This window comes from Ictalurus punctatus, chromosome 15 (assembly GCF_001660625.3).
Source record: "Ictalurus punctatus breed USDA103 chromosome 15, Coco_2.0, whole genome shotgun sequence".
NCBI lineage: Eukaryota > Metazoa > Chordata > Actinopteri > Siluriformes > Ictaluridae > Ictalurus > Ictalurus punctatus.
The window spans coordinates 23,856,453-23,877,116 of NC_030430.2; the positions used below are offsets into that span (position 1 = coordinate 23,856,453).

Below are 20,664 nucleotides of genomic sequence, written 5' to 3' on the forward strand. Positions count from 1 at the left end.
ATGAGTGAATAGCAGGAGGAGGGGGAGGGGGAAGAGGTGCAGTAGGGGTGTCATATTCTGAGTGAAAGGATTGTATTCCTATTCTATCAAAAATCAACACTTTAAAGTTATTTAGTGATTTCTTATTTATGGACTTATATATATATATATATATATATATATATATATATATATATATATATATATATATATATATATATATATATATATATTCAATTCAAGCACTTTTGAAGCAGCACTAGATTAAAAAACTTTCAATTTTGGCTATTTTCAAGGTTTTCCTGTACTTAAAATTCAAAAAGCCAAATTCAAGTTCTTCAAGCACAGTTCTCAAGCTCCGATGAGATAGAGATTGTAAGAGAGAATATTTTTGTAAGGTTCTAAGAACACGCCCTACTTGTCTTGTAGAATATTTGCACTGGCACGCCCTGCTTTCCTTGGAAACCTTTCCCTTTTTTATTAACCACTCAATGTCTACAGTATGTAGACAGAAATGCACAGAAGTGATGAGCCGGAGGGGGTTTGGGGGGGGGTACTTTTAATTTTGTTTTTCTTTGTTAGTATAAAAAGAAAAAAAAACAGTGAATATTTACTGCTGTGTATTGCTCAATTTGTTTTTTTGTTTTTTGTTTTTTCTTCTCAATGGAATATTTGCTAAAGGGAGGGGAGGAGAGAAAAAAAAAGGTGATGTTCAGCAGACATGTTTGGTAGACTTGTTCAGCAGAAATGTCCAGCAGAAATGTTTAGTTCAGCAGAAATGTCCAGCAGAAATGTTCAATAAAAATGAAACTGGGGTCCGGGGTTCGATTCCCACCGGGGCCAAGTGTGTGTGGAGTTTCCTCCCCCAGTCCAAAGACATGCATGGTAGGCTGATTGGCATGTCTAAAGTGTCTATAGTGTATGAATGGGTGAGTGTGTGTGTGAGTGTTCTAGCACAAAATTAAATGTTACAGAAAACGGTTTGTATGTCAGTAAGGAAAGTGGCATATTAAGTGGTAAATTCCTGTAAATGTGTGCAAGAGTTTTTCGGTTAAATGTTTTGAACCTGTCCATGATATAGGAAAGGTCTGTGCATGCAACAACGTGCAAATTTGATAATATCTGCAAGAACATCCAAACTGAGTTGATATCACTGTCAGGGTGCTTGCATTTATATTAAATATTCTACTAATGTGCAAATATTTATTTTGAGAGCAAGAGTGAGAGAGAGTTCGTTCAAGGTAAAAGGTAGTTATTTCAATGGAAAATTTTAATTATTTAGTGTGTATTTATTTAATAGTCAGTGTTGCCAAATTCTCAACCCTATTTATTTCTCAACAGTGGCTGACATAATCTAGGGTGGGGTATTTTTGACTTGTCAAAAACTGGTTCAAGGGGAATAACGCAATAGGTGCTTGAAAAGAAAAGAAAACAAAAAAAACAAAAACAAAACTACCACTACCGAATGAAGAAATTACGATTGTTCTGCAATATTTCAAATGAATTTTGTCAAAGTTCTCCTCCCACTAAAACTTTAAAAGGTTAGAAACTGGTGAGACTCATACACACAACAGAGCGAGTACACCAACGCAACAGACAGCATGAGGACAATAATGGCTATAACGATTATTCTCTTTGTAATGACAGTAAGTAACAGGCGCATTCTATAAATATTTGTTAAATAATAATAATAATAATAATAATAATAATTATTATTATTATTATAATAATAATAAAGAATACACTATATTATGGGTATGTTTTAAAAACAAGCTATTATTATTATTATTAAAAGATAATAATAATGATAATAATAATAATACATAATTTAAACATTTGTGAATTTTTACAAAATGCTTTAAAAATGCGATTCAGATTAAAATACAAAAGAACATACTAAATGCATTGATTCGGTGATGTACTGTTTTTTGTGTACACATTCAAATGAACACAATACCTGTACTACATTGGAGATTGTTTAAGTTAACTAAGTTGTGCCATTCATTTTTCTCTCCGATAAAGAAAATGTGACCACATTTAATGAACCATTTAACCAGGTAGCCATCGATTCGATTTTTAGCTGGCTTTACAGTAAGTGGGTCGGGTTCATAAATCTCAGTTTTCAATTTTATCGATTTTATTTGTCTAGCACTTTTAACAACGGACATTGTCCCAACGCAGCTTTACAGAAACATATAAACACAGGATACAGATTTTAAGTGTGTGCATTTATCCCTAGTCTTGTCATATATTTGTCATCGGAGTAATATATAGGATGCCGTATTTTTTTTACACTACTGTAACATTTTTTTAAAATTATTATTTTGTAAACAACACTACTTTCCTGAGCATACAAATTCTTCCTCTTTGCTCACGTTCCCGACACTGAAAAGCGCCTTGCTTAAAAATGATTGTTAATCTTTCATACGTATTTAGACGGTTTTAAAATGATGTTTGTTTGTTTTTGTGTATAAATTAAGGGTTGTGTAGACTCTTTGTCAAACTAGTGAAGTTTGACGTAGATGTTAGAACGTAGAACGTATTGGTCTAATCACTGACTATGTTTACATGGACAGCAATAATATAATTATTGACCTTAATCTGAGTAAGGTAATAATGGGATTACGGTGTGTACATGAGTCGCTTTTAGAATACTCTTGTCATGTTCCCGGTTTTACATGTTTTAGAACATAATTAGATTAACAGCCCGCGTCATTACGTCCCTGCGCCACGCCGTCCGACGTCCCTCCAGAATTTCACGTATCAACATACAGTTCGTCCTCGTTATGGGACCGTATACACTTTTGCGTGTTTTTATTTAAATTTTTTACGAACGCTTCAAGTGCGGTTAATTATTAGTCATGCTATACGTGCAAATAGACGACTGCTTGAAGCCGTGGGCTGCGTCTCAAATCGCATACTTATCTACTGTATAGTAGCCGAGATGCATGTATTTTCCCCCACTACCGGCCCATAGTAGGCAAGTATGCAGTTTGGGACACAGCCGAACTCTCTTGTTCGCCGTAAAGCATAAAACTGCCGTGTGTGATCGTCACACAGGAAGCGAGTTCAAAAAACGCATGCAGGTGGTTTAAAAAGCATCTACATTTAATATGTAAACGCCATATAAATGAAATAAGCCAACTCAATTCTGGGAAAAGTTCATTAAATGACACATTATTTTGTCTATTTATTATTGGGTGTCACGAATCGTGACGGAGCAGAGATAGGACGGATGCGAGTGCTGGATGAACAGTTGTTTATTAGAAAGAGAGACAGGCAGACAAATCCAAAACGTGATCCAAAACGTAACCCACAAACATGCAAGAGGTCAGGCGACTGGCAAACAGGCATACACGGGGCAAGGCAGGAATCTAGGGCGATAAACAAAACAAGAAACGAACTATGACGAGGGACCGGAAGCGGATAATCCAGCGCGAACTAACTCTAAACATGGACCGTGACTATGACCCATATGACTATGACCCATATGACTATAACCCATATGACTATGACCCATATGACTATGACCCTAAAGTATTACTCTTCCGCGTTGTGTGCTGGGAGGCGCGCGCGGTATTACTCTTCCGCGTTGTGTGCTGGGAGGCGCGCGCGGTATTACTCTTCCGCGTTGTGTGCTGGGAGGCGCGCGCGGTATTACTCTTCCGCGTTGTGTGCTGGGAGGCGCGCGGTATATATGCGGACATGATCAGCGTCTAAACTGCCAGCAACTGAGAGCAATTCAGACCCACGTGAAATCCCAGCCAATGACAGAACAGGGAGGAGTCAGAAACATAAACAAAACACACGTGTCCAGATGTCATTATAGTCAACAACGGAAAAGCAGGTGCTCGCGCATTCGCGCTTAGAGCACGCTGCTTCAAGGGGGAATCGTGACATTGGGCGTGCACAGCATCCATCATACAAGTCCCTGTGAACTGGCTGTTGATGTAGAAGCGATAACTTATAACGAGCATGTTAATATAAATATATTATTTGCAGCTGCACTATTATCAGAGCGGATGTTATAGGAAATGAATCAACACCTTCCAACCAATCGGATTCAGCAGCACTGCGGAATCATAGAAAATACAAACTCAGTGAAACATTAAATGATCATGATAATTTTTCACACGCAATGGAACATATAATTCTGTGTGATGTATTAACTGGCGTGTAATATTTCTGCCGCAGGTTGGGGCTCAGGAGATTGGCTCTTCGGTAAGCAAGATACGCCAAAAACGAAACTGGGTAGTGGACATTTTTACTATGAAAAGAGGCTTCAACGGAACCGTTGGATATGTATGTACTGTATACCTTGGATATGTATTTTTTATATATATATATATAAAACAATATTAACACTTAAATAACAATAATAACACTTAAAGTGCACCTATTATGATATTGAAACGTGCCTAATTTTGTTTTAAAGCTCTCATACGATAGATTTACACGCATCCGAGGTGAAGAAACATGTGAACGTGCTCATAATTTAAACTGCAGCGTAGCTTTTTCCCCCCAGTGTCACAAACGGCTCGATAAATGATCCGTTCTAAAGGATTCGTTCTAAACAACTCCTTTCAGAGAGCATACTCTGCTCTGATTGGTCAGATGTCCCAGTCTGTTGTGATTGGTCGATTGTTGTCAGTGAGCAGCTGATGAAGACCAGAGGAGGGTTTTTTTTTTGTTATAAACCTAAGTAGGTTAGTACAGGAAGTAAAGTCTGGAATCACTAACGAGTCGTTTCAGCTGTTCAGAATCGGTTCATTCTTCTGGGAGTCGATAACTCCGTTTGTCGTGCGCTTCAATTTGTGAAACTTTGCAGACGTTTTTGCATTCACAAACAGCTACGTACATAACCCACTACATGAAAGGTCATATTTGAAACAACCATAATAGGTGCACTTTAAATCTGTTAGGCTTCATCAGTTGAACTGAATAGTACGGATGGCATACGCAGTCGTTCGTTCTAGAACCATCTAACACGTGATAAAGTGGTTCGCACGTTAGTGTCACACCAGTCTCATGACAGGTAAAGCTATTCAGTGCAACTGTTGCAGAACCTGAGATGAATGAAGATACACATTTAAGATTATCACACAACTGCAATCGCAATGATCTTGGTGTTTCACAGGTGTCCATTTTTGGAGATATCGAAGACTGCGATATCTATGGCCCTGGTGTGAATGAAAACCCAAAGGGCATTTTCCTGATTAACAAGAAAACCAAGGAAATGACTGCAAATGGGAGTGTGTACTATGAGAGCAGAAAAAATTTCACGGTACCCATTTTATTTACTCGCACTGCAATCAAAAATACCATGTTTTCTAAGCTACTCTGTAAAGATTTTTGGCCAAATTGTATGTCGTGACCCTAACCCTACGTAACTACAGTTCAGACAAACAAGAAGAAGAGAAAACTTCCCAAATTTCAAGTTTCTTGTGTTTAAAACACATTCCTTATCAAATTCCTTCTGTAATATAAATGAGTTGTTATTGTAATAGGGAGCAATCAGATTCGCCATGTGATTGTTGATTAATTTACAGGAATAAATCGTGCTTTTCTGTGGCCCTGTTCGTATCATATGAATTATTATTATTATTATTTTTATTATTATTTTCATTGTATCATCTACTATTTTGCAAATAAATTAAATTATTCCAAAAAAATAATTCATAATAATTAAAAAAAAAAAAAAAACCTCAGTCAATCTGGTCTCCTTGTGGATTCTAATCAAAATCCCAACCCTTCTGCTATATATATATATATATATATATATATATATATATATATATATATATATATATATATATATATATATATATAAAATATGGCTGAAAGTATGTTTTAAATGAATTCATACATGCATATATAAATCGTAGTATCTTCTGTCTGCTTGCAGCTTATATTTGAATGTGCTCACCTGCAACACGTGTACGAAAGACTTGCAGTGGACGTTCTGATAGAGGAGTGCCATGAGCCATATTTCAGTAAAAATACTTACATTATCAGCGCAGAAGAATCGATGCTGCAAGGTAAATCAGAACAGACAAAATCTGCACAACTGACCGTAAAGTGATCACTTGACTCATTTTGTGAAATATCACAAGCATTATTTAAAACGCTTTGTGTCTTCTTCTTCTTCTTTTTTTTTTTTTTTTTGCAATTTCCCCCTTTTCTGCTTCAACCTGGTATTACTCTTCTCCTAAAGAGCCAAACGTTATTCTCGGCAAGCCATTTTTCATCGAAAAGTAAAAAAAAATCATTCTTAGAGCACTCGTCGGTCACTTTGTCAGCTACACTCGCCATACAGGATTCTCAGTAAGAGCACATTTACTGACTGTAGGTCATTCTCTTGCTGATGGTTCCTTTCTAAATATAGATAAATAGACCTGCTTATAGGAAAACTTCCTAAATGTATATACAATATGGGTATACATTGAACATTGTATGCATATTACATATATATATATATATATATATATATATATATATATATATATATATATAGTATGTACTGTATATGCATAAAGTGTATATACAGTTTATATGTTCTCTTCTGCTTGTGTTTCTGCAGGTACAAATTTATTATCAATGGTTGTACCCAATAGCGTACAAAATGAAACTTTAACCTTCACTGTTAAAGTGAACCCAACCCCCCATTATGCTATGTTTGTTGTAAGTGAAAAGCTGGAAATGTCTTTCAGAGGATGTCTGGACTATGAGGTATGAAACATTGGTGTTCTCCACATCTCTTTACTTGGCTTCATGTGTTGACGGTGCTATGTGCGGTATTTTTGTTTGTATTTTGGCTTCATTGACAATGTTAATAATGAATGTCTGGATGCACCAATCAACAGCAATGGGTTTGAGAGAATTCATACTGTATTCACACACTTTCGTTTAGGAACATAGGAAACACACTGTAGTGGTTGAAGCAAAGGATAATAGACTTTTAACCCCACATTCCAGCACAGCTACAGTGATAATCAACGTTATTGACAAAAATGACCATAAACCTGTAATTACAGGCAAAACGGTGAGTGTAATTTTCAATGTTATTATCAATAATATTATTTTATATTTAATGAACCTATATGTATGTGTTTAAACTAAGCATGAAGTCACTTGCTGTTTCCAGTTGGTACATGATCTTGATTCAACTGTGGCTTACCCATATATATATATATATATATATATATATATATATATATATAAAAAAAAACCTGTCGTCAATTAATCCTATATATAGAGTTTGCATATAGTCCACAAGACACAATAATGGCTGAATTTATAAAAACTACCCCGTTCAAAAGTTTACACACCCTTGATTCATAATACCGTGTGTAGTTCCCTGGAGGATCGACGGCTGTTTTTATGTTCTGTGAGAGTTCTTCACGAGTCGCTTGTTTGTCCTGAGAAGTTAAACTGCCCACTGTTCTTCAGAAAAATCCTCCAGGTCCTGCACTTTCTGTACTTTTCCAGCATCTTCTGCAGATTTGACCCCTTTCCAACAGCGACTATATGATGCTGAGATCCATCTTTTCACACTGAGGACGACTGAGGGACTCGTACACGACTATTACATAAGGTGCAAACGTTCACCGAAGCTCAAGAAGGCAACACGATGCATTAAGAACCAAGGGGATGTAAAGTTTTGAACAAGATGATCAGTGTAAATCGTTATTATTTTGTTTAAAGAAAGTTACATGTCTCCCAGACACACGAACAAAATACTAAGAGTTTACAGACTTAGCAGATGCTGCAAGGGGTATGCAAACTTTTCATATATATATATATATATATATATATATATATATATATATATATATATATAGGGATAATTGACGATGAGTCATTTGGTCAGTTGGTTTTTTTATTAACTGAAGGTTTAAAACTATACAGTGGTGTCACTGAAATCACACTTCAATCATGTCCCTGTGTTTTGTATTGTTTTGGGTTTTTTTTTTTTCCTCCTGTAAATAAATAACAGGGCAGTGGACATATAAAAGAAAGACAGATCGGAGCTGAAGTTTACAGAATACAAGTGTTGGATAAAGACAGTCCAGGCTCTCCAGGCTGGAAGGCCAATTTCACACTTCATGGTGAAAAAGCAGAGAACTTTAAGATTGAAGCAAACCTTAAAACCAATGAGGGCGTCTTATCAGTCGTAAAGGTAAAAACATTTTACTTAATATCTTCTTTGAGACAACGAAATGAATGAATTCACAGCACCCGGCTGTGAAACACAAAAATTGAAAGTCTTGTGGTTGTACAAGATCTTCCTTGTTTTGAAGACTCGTGTAAGTCTTCAGTCATTCTCAGATCTTCCACTAGCATCCTGTGCTCTCTCGCAATCTTTTATTTAGCCACTAGACTATGAAGAGACCCAGGTGCTGAACCTGACGGTTCAAGTGGAGAATGAAGAGCCATTCTTTTCCTGTTCAGTTCGGAAGATGTACTACGATGGAAAAATGTGTGACATCGACTATTCGAGTGACGGCTCCAGCTCTACGGTGCTTTCCTTCCCGATCATTGTGGAAGATGTTAACGACCCGCCGGAGTTCACGGATACCGTTAAACACGTCACCGTCATGGAAAACACACCATCTGGATACAGTCTGTGGACATTCACTGTAACGGATCAGGACCGGAATCCACCAAACACACACAAGTAAGATATACAAATTTTACAATACTACAATTTTTCCCTTGAATTTTCGCCTGAATTGAAACGTTGGTCAGTAAAAGGCATTCCTACTGTAATCGGACTTCACTGCTGGTTTTCAAAGGTTTCTCAGGTAGCTATTATCAAACTTCTTCACAGTGTGATCTTTTTGTGAAGATTCAGGCACTGCATTAAGAGTGTGAATACTTGTGTAAATGTAAAATTTCACCTTTTTCTAAAATTCATATACAAATCTGGAGTTGTTATTGTTTTTTTTTTTTTTACAAATTAATGAGAAAAAAAATTATTTACACCATTTTAGAATTGTAACAACAAAGAAGAAAAATTAAGGAAGTCTGAATCCTTTCTAATTGAACTATATTTTGAACAGTCACCTATACTTACTGTATCATGTGGTGGATCTGTGTCAACTCGCTGTAGTTAACGTACCGTGTCATGTGGTGGATATGTGTACACTTGCTGTAATTAACGTACCGTGTCATGTGGTGGATCTGTGTGAACTCGCTGTAGTTAACGTACCGTGTCATGTGGAGGATCTGTGTGAACTCGCTGTAGTTAACGTACCGTGTCATGTGGTGGATCTGTGTCAACTTGCTGTAGTTAACTTACTGTATCATGTGGTGGATATGTGTCCACTTGCTGTAATTAACGTACCGTGTCATGTGGTGGATCTGTGTGAACTCGCTGTAGTTAACGTACCGTGTCATGTGGTGGATCTGTGTGAACTCGCTGTAGTTAACGCACCGTCTCATGTGGTGGATCTCTGTCAACTTGCTGTAGTTAATTTACCGTACCATGTGGCCGTTGTGTTAAATTACCACAGAATCTGCTAGGGTGACATGGTGTGTAAACATGGTGTGTATCAACTACAAAACTCCTTAATTATGTCTTATATTATGAAGCAAACAAATACAAGTACAAATCTAGTAGCCAGTCTATGCACCTTCCTACACATGGCTGTGTTTTTGTTCATTCTTCAGAGCATTAAAATCGGCTGCAATTTTGTCATTTACGTCTTATGGAAGTGTATTTACGGCAGATCAGCAGGAAATGAACGTGTTTCACTTTCTATCATGTCACATTATTTAGATTCGTTTTGTTTATACAAATCATGTCTCATGTATACTTCACTATGCTACATGTATCTCTGTCTCCCTCTTTCTTTCCTCAGGTTCATTAAAGGAAAAGATATAGATAACTGGGTAACAATTGAACCAATGACAGGAAAGGTTTCCACAGCCAAAGTTTTGGACAGGGAATCACCGTTTGTACAGCCGTTTAACAGCACTTACACGGTCATCCTCCATGTTGTGGATGATGGTAAGTTATTTAACAGTGCTAATGTTTATGGTAAAGTCACACACACACACACACAGATATATATATATCTCCAGTAGTAAATGAGTATGTAGGAAGTGATCACTTACCTCGAAGAAACGTGTGTACTTCAACACATTAAACACGCATTATACAATATAATACATTCAACGTGATTCCACATTCAATTCATAACAATTCTAGCAAGTGAGCGTGGTTTTCTTGAATGTGTATAAATGGAATTCTAATGATAAATAAAAATGACAGTAAAGGACATGTAATTAAGGCTACAAGTGCTAACCTTGCCCGTATCCTACAGTATGCAGAGAAAAGACTAAAAGGTTGAGGGTGGAGCACCTGCGCCCTAAAATATTTATTTGATTTGTTTTTAAGACCGTTAGAGCTATATAGTACAACTTTAAAAGTGAACTATATTTACTACTATTTTTTTTTAAAGTTTTTAATAAAACATTCAGCTTAGTTCAATTGCTCTTTCTATGTCTCTACCTGACCATCTACTTACCCGACTAACAGCTCCAGCTACAAAGTAACCACTCACTTCTGCTACTAATATGAACGTTTCCGCCTTCACTTTACACACCAGATTGCATCGATGTGTCTTTTATTTACCTGACCTACAGGTATACCTCCGAAGACAGGTACAGGAACGCTGATCATCCATGTGTTAGATCAGAACGATAACGCTCCACTCTTGAAGTACAATGAGGTGACTATTTGTTCACCGAAATCCACGACCAACATCACCGCTGTAGATCCGGACCTTCCACCATTCAGCATGCCCTTCACCTACAAGCTCCAAGATGACCAGGGAAAATGGAAGCTTGAACCATCCAAAGGTACATCAAAAGAATTAGACAGATGTACCTAATTGCAGACCTGCCATAAACACTAACATACTACACCGTATATTTTCAATATAGTCCAGCGTTTCTTTTTAATTACCTAGACTTTGACGGCCCGCCGCGATCTAATTATGTTCACAAAATCCTGTGGGAAACAGCTCGCTTGATTAATGTCCATCATAAGCCCTATAAGGACAGGATAATATTTACATAGGGTCCTGGGGTCCGGTCGTATTTTACAGGTGCTCCTCTGTGATTTTATTTCCATCTGGATCAGACATGCCGGTGTTTATTTCTATCCTCCTCTGAGATGGATTAGTACAGGCCTACTGATTTTCACCAAATGGTACAAAAACAGCTTTAATTTTACTTTGTATATGCCTTGGCTCGGCGTTTTAGGTTAATATTTACTGAAACTTCATGGGGTTAAATCAACTCTTTGAATCGAATCTTTAAGTCGGTTCTTTAACGTGAACGACGGGAGTCGACTCGTCGAGCCGAAGAGCCGTTCTAACGGATATCGGCATTTATTTTCAAAGTGTAGTGAAGTAAAACGGAAACACAAACATTTATTCTCGAGTATAATAAACACGAAAATGAATCAGTTAAAATGAATAAATATCTCCACAACGCTCCAGAGTTGGTTCTAGAAATTTCTAGACGCAGTCATTAGTGTGGCGAGGAGGCTACGGTTGTACTTTCATGTCATTCTCTTTCTCTCTGTACAGGAGAAACTGTAAATCTGGTCAAAGACAGCAGCGTGTACTCGGGCAGCTACAAGCTCATTCTGAATATAACCGACTGTGGAGGGTTTTCCTCAATACAAAAACTGTCAGTCACTGTACGTAACTGCTCAGGTGATGGCAGACACCTGAGACGGACTGGAGCCCCCGGCATCTTCATCATCTTTATATGCCTTCTCTTGATACTATGTAAGCAAATCTTTTCCAGGTTTTGTTGTTGTTGTTGTTGTTGTTGTTAACCGCTAAATTTTAAAACCTCGTATTTAATTTCGCTTTATATGTGTGATTCAAAACAAAAGGTGTCCTACTCATGGCGTTCAAGTGTTCATGGTGTTCCGACCAAGCAGAGAAAATACCATTTCCTGAGATTGGAGATTCGAAAACTCTTTTGCGTTGTTATAATGAAGAAGGACCAGGAAATGATGTTCAGGTACCATGCCATGTTTTTATTTATTTATTTATTTTTTTTTTTTTTTTTAAGTGATCAAAACAATTTACGGGCACATTTCGTTTCACGTATAAATCAGGACCAAGTTTTCATTCCACGACTTATCAAAAAAGTAACACTCTGACTTACCGTATTATACGTATTATTCAAAATACAGCGCTTCAAATGATACAAATGAAGAATGAAATAACCATGAAGTCAGTGAACTGGTATACTTATAGCAGAGAGTGTTAAATTGTTGTGGCTGCTATTATTTCTACTGATTGAAACCCCTTTAATGGGGAATGAAACCTCATTTGAGATCATTTATAGCAGAATGTGCATATAATAAAAAGACAGGAAGGAAGGAAGAATGAAAGAAAGGGAAAAACAAAAAAAAATGAAAGAGATAAACAAACTAACAAACAAAAATGTATAGTAGATATGTAAACAAAGAAAGAAGGATAGAAATAAGTAAGTAAATACATAAATTAATAAAATGTTCCACTGTGTTTTTTTTGTTTGTTTGTTTGTTTTGTTTGTTTTTGGCTATGCACATTCTGAAATCCAGTTTAATTTTTGGGTAGGAATTTTTCTTCATTTCCTGTCATCCAAAATATGGAAAGTTGATCATTAAAGGTTTTTTTTGTTTGTTTGGGTTTTTTTTTTAGATATGCGACACATTTAGCAAAGAGTTGTCATACACTATGAAACCGGATCAGTTCGTTTAACTCAAAAAAATTTGAGGAAACTGATCACCTCAAAAATTTGAAGTTGATAAATCAATTTCTTTAAGCCGAATACACTTTAAAAAAAAAAAATAACAAAAATTTAGCTCAAACTTGTTATATTTAAGTGTATTTGGCTTAAAGAAATTGATTTATCAACTTAAAAATTTTGAGGTAATTGCGGTAGTTTCCTCAAATTTTTTGAGTTAAATGAACTTGTCCGGTTTTACACTGTAACAGAATAGTGAAAGTTTAAATGGATGCATCTGGTGATACTTTGCAAGAAGATGAACCGGTTGATGTTTGTTTCCGCAGATACAAAAAATCTTTGTTCACCCTCCAGATGATGACTTGGATGTTCCTGCAAAGGTATGCTGCCTCGTTTTAGTACATTGGAAACCATAAAGTTTATCATAAAAGATCCAAGGAAACCTTAGTTGTGTGTGAGAGAGAAATAATTGTTGAACACTTCATCTTCACCTACCAATGATTGATCACAAGCCATTTTATTTTGTTCTGATTGGTCAGAAGGAGTTCAAATTTTATATTGTTAACATTTTCTGACAGAAGTTCCTGCTACGAGACAAAGGACAGGTTTTTACTAGTGCGTTCTTTCATATATGCTATCATTTCTATAGTAACACCTTACACAGGGACTTGAATATCACATGCACCACCTGCACATATTTTTAAAAACGTGTCATTGTCGATATGTTGATAGGGAAGAAACGATGGGAAGTTATGAACGGAGGCAAGCTAGGGGAAAAAAAAAAGAAGAGAATTTAAGGAGATTAAAATAAAAACTCACATGGATTGAATGGTGTCTGTTTCAGCAAAAAGACATCATTATTATTATTGAGAAGAACGGGAAAATTTATCGAAAGGTATGTTGCCTCATATTTTGCTAGCATACAAGCTGCTTTCACAACTTAGAAATGCAATTGGTTAGACATTTTGGATTAAATAATGCTGTGTGTTTGGGGGGGGGGGGGGGGGGGTTGGGGGGGGGTTGGTAGGAAATGAAGCTAGAAACTTAAAATTGTGGAGATATGGGAAAAGGGGAATCTGCTACCTAGGAAGCAAGGAAGCTACACAGCTTTTGTGTTTTAGAGCAGGACCTTAAATGTTGTAACTAACGGCTTTCAAACACCTTGCTGTGAGATGAACTGACTGATGTTATTGTATGCCACAGCAACGATGGAGGAAACGGAAACATTTTCAGAAAAGCGGGGAAATAACTGAAAAGGTACACTACCTTGTTTTCTTAATTTAGAGAGAGAGAGAGAGAGAGAGAGAGAGACAGAGACAGACAGAGAGAGAGAAATAAACAGAGAGAGATAGAGAGAGACCAAGAGACAGACACAGAGAGAGAGAGAGAGACAGAGAGAGAGACAGACAGAGAGAAAGAGACAGACAGAGAGAGAGAGACAGACAGAGGGAGAGAGTCAGAGACAGAGAGAGAGAGAGAGAGAGAGAGAGATAGACAGGGAGAGAGAAAGAGACAAACAGAGAGAGAGAGACAGAGACAGTCAGACAGCAGACAGAGAGAGACAGAGAGAGAAACAAACAGAGAGAGAGAGAGACAGAGAGAGAGAGAGAGAGACACAGAGAGAGAGAGAGAGAGAGAGAGAGAGAGAGAGAGAAACAAACAGAGAACAGAGAGAGACAGGGGAGACAGAGAGAGAGAGAGACTAACAGAAAAAGAGATAGACAGACAGAGAGAGACAGACAGAGGGAGACAGACAGAGAGAGAGACAGAGTCAGAGACAGAGAGAGGGAGAGACAGAGAGACAGAGAGAGAGACAGAAAGAGACAGAAAGAGACAGAGAGATAGAGAGAGAGAGACAGAGAGAGAGAGAGAGAGAGAGAGACAGACAGAGAGAGAGACAGAGAGAGTCAGAGACAGAGAGAGACAGAAAAAGAGAGAGAGAGAGAGAGAGAGAGAAATCACTATCAAGCATTTCATCTTAATGTTATCAGTGTTCATAGCCGGAGCATTTCACAACCAGGTTCATTAATAGCACAATACCAACTAGGAAAGCCTGAAACGTAACCACAAACCTAGGGCTCTAGTAAAAAAATCTATCCATGAAACAGGAGAAATAGAAAGCTACAGTAGGAAAATACTGAAGCAAATAATGTAAAGGAAGAAAGGGAACAAGAAAAGGAGGACAACAAAGGAATCAAGCACAGCTGGGAAAGAAGGCAGACTAGGAAACAAGGGGAACAACTGAATTTAGGAAAACCGGGGAAGTTGAGAAACATGGAACGCTGGGGTAGACAGAAAGCAAGCGAAGCAAAGGAACGATACTAGTTAGTCCAAGGGAATCTCAGAAACACGAGACTACACAAATGCAGTTGAGACACCTAGGTAGGATGTAACAGGAAACCCCAACCCCAACAAAACAAAAGGGAAAAACACTAGAACATTTAGAACATTCTCCATGAATCAAGTTCCTAAAAAGTATTCATGCAAAAATGCACTTACCGCCCACTTTATTAGGAACACCTGTACACTTGCACAGTCATGCAGTTATCTAATCAGCCAATCATGTGGTGGCAGCACAATGCAAACAATCAAGCAGATACAGGCCAAGAGCTATCCTGGACACATTCACCAAAACTGGACAGTTTAAGAACAAGGAAAAAAATCCAATTTGTTTTTCGCACCATTTTACTGTTTGTTAAATTCCCAGAAGATCAGCAGTTTATGAAATACTCAAACCAGCACATCTGGTACAAACATCCACGCTGCAATCAAGGTCACACAGATCCCGATTTTTCTTCATTCTGATGTTTGATGTGAACATTAACTAAAGCTGATTAGATAACGGCGTGTGAATGTGCAGGTGTGTTCTTAATGACATGGACACCGAGTGCATATCGATCGTTTTCATATCACAGAGTGGTTGAATTCTCGAATCTGATTGGTCAGAAGGTGTAGATATATGACACTAGTTCCAGCTAGGTTTGGCATTCGTTTTTTTTATACATCACTGTTCCTATAGTAACAGGCCATACGTAGGGTAAAAAAAAAAAGAAAGTAGAGAATTCATCATTTGTGCTCATTTTTCTCGAGTATGTCAAGAATCAGACACAGACACAAATCTACACTAATTTCTATGCAATCTTGATGAATAAGGTCCAATGTGTATTCAGAGATATCCAGATTTTCCTCTAATTTCATTTCCCTTTCCTGTGTTGTTTACGTAGGAGGATTTGAACAGGAAATACACAATTAGTGATGACTCGCTGGCTCAGATTGGGATAATGATGAACTTTATGATTGAGAAGGTAATTACAGTATGCATCACCTTACACATCAATAGTGTCCAATTACAAAATCGTGATGTCAGATTTAAGGCTTAATTAACGGTGTATTGGGGATTCCGGACGTCAGAAATTTGTCATGACCTTGAACACGTATCGGCCGGGACACGGTTCACTCGAATCACTAAATGCTATTTAGCCAAACTTCTAAAAACTGTCCGCAATAGCAAAATCATGTGTAAACAGTGCCAAAATAATAAAGGCTAAGCTATTAAACTTTAGGAAGCTAAGAACCCATGCTGATTGAAAAAAAAAATAAAATAAAATAAAAAAATAAATAAATTTTTCTAAGACTGTATAAAATAATCACATTCGAATGTTTCCTTTTGAAGGGAACTTGGACGTTGCGTTTAGCATAACGCTGCGGGAGGCGCTCCCATAGTGTTGTGCTAAACGCAACGTCGAAGTTCCCTTCTCAGGCAACAGGGTTACATACGTAACCCAGACGTTTCTAAACCGATTCCTGTCGCATGAAAGGTTTAGGTGTAGTTGCGATAACTAAGAATATCGGTGTTAATAAAATCACTGATGACTTTATTAACTGTGAGTTGTTGGTTTGGTTTCAGAAACTGTCCAGTCTTCATGACCAGGGGATGGAGCTGTGCGATTACAAGCCACACCCATATAATAATGAGGGTGAGCCTGGGGACCCGGCCGAGCTGGACAGCATTTCTTTGGCAGACAGTCAATTCAGTTTAGGAGAGCTCGAAAACCTGGACTCCAAATTTCACCAACTGGCAGAACTGTGCAGGCCAGACCTCATCCAGCAGAGCTACATGAGCCAAGCGTCATTCTCATCTCACCATTATCAGCATCATCACCATCACCATAGTCATCATCATCTATAAACCAGGGAGGGAGAAATTTGCATCGCTTTCGGTGCCATTTTTATTATAGCCTCTGTTATACATTTGACATATTTATACAGTCAGCGCTGTAGCGTGTTATTGGCATCCTTCGTGAAAAATGGGTGCAAATTTCTTTAACCGTCCATGTGGTTATTCAGCTACATCGCAACTGAAAATATGACAAAAATCCAACCTCTATGTTTAGTAGAGTAGATTTAATCATTTAAATGTAGTTGATAATGATTATTATTATTAACTAAAACTAGGGCTCTAGTAAAAAAAATCTATCCATGAAACAGGAGAAATAGAAATTATTATTAATTATTTATTATTATTATTATTATTATTATTATTATTATTAGCGGTCAAAGACCCCTATTGTTTTCATTAGTTTTATTATTATTATTATGTTTCTTCTTCTTCTTTCCGCTTCTTCTTCCGCTCTTTAGTCTATGGCAGCCCACAGAACTGCTTGTGGTAAAGTTATGAAATTTGGCAGACAGATAGAGGACAGTCTGAACTGCTAATAGAGCAAATTTGGATTCTCCATCTCAATCCCCCTAGCGCCACCAACTGTCCAAACTTACACTCGCAGTTATGTTAATAATTTTTGAAACGTGAGTCCTAGAAACAAAAGTATATTTTCCTCTGATTCCTTGGCTCGAGTCGATTCGAGTGAAGTCACGAATGAAGCCGTCTTCCATCATGAAAATTGTTCCGCCATTTCGAAATTTCTGAAACACGTAGCCTTTCGAACTCGTCCGAGGCCGTTTGTCCGATTTGCACAAAAATTGGCCTGCATCCAAGAGCATGCCAAAATGGACATGAGGGTAGATCTCCGTAACGCTTTTGCGTATTCATACCAAACTCGTTAATTTGTCATAGGAATCATGACTCGAGGGTGCCCGCTCAGTTTCGGAACAGTGCCACTTAGTGGTCATGAGATATGAAAAAACACATTTTTGCTTATAAACTCTGAAGAGTTTGTCATAAAATCATCAAATTGGTCTCAATGGCGTCATCTAGAGGCACTCAAGACAAAAAGTTATTCACAGGATTTTGATTTGATCGTACTGTTTTCGAATGGTGGTTCAACGAATTTGAAGAACGCACAAAATTTAATATGAAACTGTATCTCCGAAACGTTTTGAGGGATTGTGATGAAACTTGGAACATATCAAACATTCAGCCCTGAGGTTACATGCAGTTTTGGCACACTGCCCCCTAATGGTCAAGAGATAGCAAAGAACGGCTTATTTTTGGCTTATAACTTTTGAACTCTTTCCTGCATGATAACCATCGTGCCCAGTTGAGCAGTTTCAGAACAGCACCACATACTGGACAAAAATTCTAAGTAGCAGCTATTTTTAGTTATTTTTTTAAATAAATGTTGTTGTGTTTTTTTTTGTTTGTTTTTGTTTTTTTGGCTTGACCCCAATATTGCTGCTTGCTATATTTATTGTTTTTATTATTATTATTATCATCATTATTTCTAAAATGTATAGATTTTTCTTCACATTACCTTCCAAAACATGTAACTATGTTACATACAGTATACAGAATAGCACGCAGGGAAAACACAGTACACTAATTATAAAGAAAACCACAACGCAACACAAATACACAAATGTCCTTATCTGCTGTTCATCAGAATCACCTACCAGTGCACATTTATTCTTTTAAAGAATCTAGAAACATGAAAAAGTTTTATTTCCCAAATAACAATGGGATTTCTTTCTGCATGTTCGTTTCCTGGAGCTAACAGAACAAACCTGACTGTTATCCGTTATGTTTGATTTGGTTGGAAAGTTTCTGCTATTTAACACCATTGTAACTAAATTGCACTAAAGATAACAATATCCTCCTGTGACATCAGCACAGCACACAACCACTACCGTCTCACAGAAATAATAAAAATACCAAGTACCAACCAACAAGTTAACACTAGAATCACTAAACACGTCACAGATATTTCAATATAAACATATTTTTTATTTTTTACGTTTTTATATGTTTCAGGCTGGAACTTTCCTTTAATTTTCAGTTATTTTGTCTGAAGAAATGTCGAGGTACACATTTAATGCAGATTTGCAGTGCTATAGCGGTGCAGAAATGTACGTCCCAGCCTGATCGACGTTTGTAAGATCTGATTATGTGTATTTACTTTTGTTCTTTTTTTTTTTTTTTTTAAATTGCTATTTGTAACTGCTGTAACGGTCGTGCCAGTAAAGCACACGGGATTAACTTGAACTGAGTTGAAATGATCCTGGAAGCTCAATTTGTCATACATCTGCAGCCAGAAACATAACAAACTGTATCGATTTGTCTCGACAAATAAAATTAGTCTTGAAATAAAATTGTGCGCTTGGTTGTCGCTGTAAGTTTTTGATGATGATGACAATAATAATAATCCATCTTCTATACCGCTTATCCTACTGGGTCACGGGGAACCTGGAGTCTATCCAAGGGAGCATGGGGAACAAAGGCGGTGTACACCCCGGACGGGGTACCAATCCATCAATCACATACACATCCACACACCCATTCATACACTATGGACACTTTGGACATGCCAGTCAGTATACCGTGCATTCTTTGGACTGGGGGAGGAAACCGGAGTACCCGGAGGAAACCCCCGCAGCACGGGGAGAACATCCAAACTGAATCAAACGGAATCAAACCGCCAACCCTGGAGCCACCGTACACTCATAACAGCGTATCCTTGTGTGTTTTACTCCTGTTGTAACTCAGCGACTTTCGTACATTTGCTCCATTCATCGTTATGTTGCGAAATGTCCCTGAAACAAGTTAGCTGCTCTTATGGTTTATATTATAGCAGCAATAAAACAGCCTGTTAAACAGGCATTCCCTCATTACGTCTTTAAACCAAGAGAGAAATTGCAGCTTGTTACCGGGTAAAAAAAAAACAAAAACTTAAAAGCATAAAACTCCTCAAACAACGTTACAGCTTTAACTCGGACGCTTATAAAGCGCTGACACTGGAGACTCCTTCCATAAAAGTTAAATAAACGTTACAGAAAACGACCAAATCAACAATATGTTTTTCTTCTGGTTAAATCACAACATGTTCCAAAAGTGGCGACATGACAAGATACAAAGATGTTTGCTCGTCCGTGAACTTGGCTTAAGACAGTGGTTTTCTCCCTTAGTCATTCCTCTCATTTCTGGGCGGTCTTGCCCCTCATTTCTGGGCGGTCTTTCCCATCATTTCTGGGCGGTCTTTCCCATCATTTCTGGGAGGTCTTTCCCATCATTTCTGGGAGGTCTTGCCCCTCATTTCTGGGCGGTCTTTCCCATCATTTCTGGGAGGTCTTGCCCCTCATTTCTGGGCGGTCTTTCCCATCATTTCTGGGAGGAAACCATAATATGCATTGTATTTTTCTCCTCCAAGACACGTACAATTGTCTCATGCACATCATACAGTAATTACCTGAGTGGTAGCTCAGTGGTTAAGACGTTGGGCTACCGATCAGAAGGTCGAGCTCAAACCCCATCACCACCAAGCTACCACTGCTGGGCCCTTGAGCAAGGCCCTTAACCCTCAACTGCTCAGATGTATAAATGACATAAATGTAAGTCGCTCTGGATAAGAGCGTCTGCTAAATGCCATAAATGGAAAGAGGAATAACTGATGAAGCTGGTGGTAGCTACGGTATGGTCAATGACAAAAAATTGAACCATCATTACACATGCTGTAAACCAGGCGTGTTCGACTT

At 37.7% G+C, this 20,664-nt stretch overlaps 1 protein-coding gene across 3 annotated transcripts; it reads left to right on the forward strand.

Annotated features, from left to right (window-relative positions):
* Positions 1-1,388: 1,388 nt before the first annotated feature.
* Positions 1,389-19,289, forward strand: LOC128635117 (cadherin-like protein 26). Of its 3 annotated transcripts, XM_053686248.1 has the most exons (17): positions 1,397-1,625; positions 4,174-4,281; positions 5,117-5,263; positions 5,885-6,017; positions 6,560-6,708; positions 6,890-7,021; positions 7,976-8,158; positions 8,352-8,656; positions 9,843-9,991; positions 10,630-10,845; positions 11,580-11,783; positions 11,894-12,024; positions 13,065-13,118; positions 13,583-13,633; positions 13,942-13,995; positions 15,963-16,043; positions 16,646-19,289. In XM_053686248.1, the coding sequence occupies exons 1-17, from the start codon at positions 1,581-1,583 to the stop codon at positions 16,925-16,927; spliced, it is 2,424 nt and encodes an 807-aa protein (XP_053542223.1). In that variant the 5' UTR covers positions 1,397-1,580; the 3' UTR covers positions 16,928-19,289. The 3 variants fall into 3 exon arrangements, with proteins under 3 accessions (XP_053542224.1, XP_053542223.1, XP_053542225.1); XM_053686250.1 differs by lacking the exons at positions 1,397-1,625; positions 4,174-4,281; positions 5,117-5,263 and adding an exon at positions 6,194-6,303 and having other exon boundaries at positions 5,999-6,017; XM_053686249.1 differs by lacking the exons at positions 13,583-13,633; positions 13,942-13,995; positions 15,963-16,043; positions 16,646-19,289 and adding an exon at positions 13,471-13,525 and having other exon boundaries at positions 1,389-1,625.
* The last annotated feature ends 1,375 nt before the right edge of the window (positions 19,290-20,664 follow it).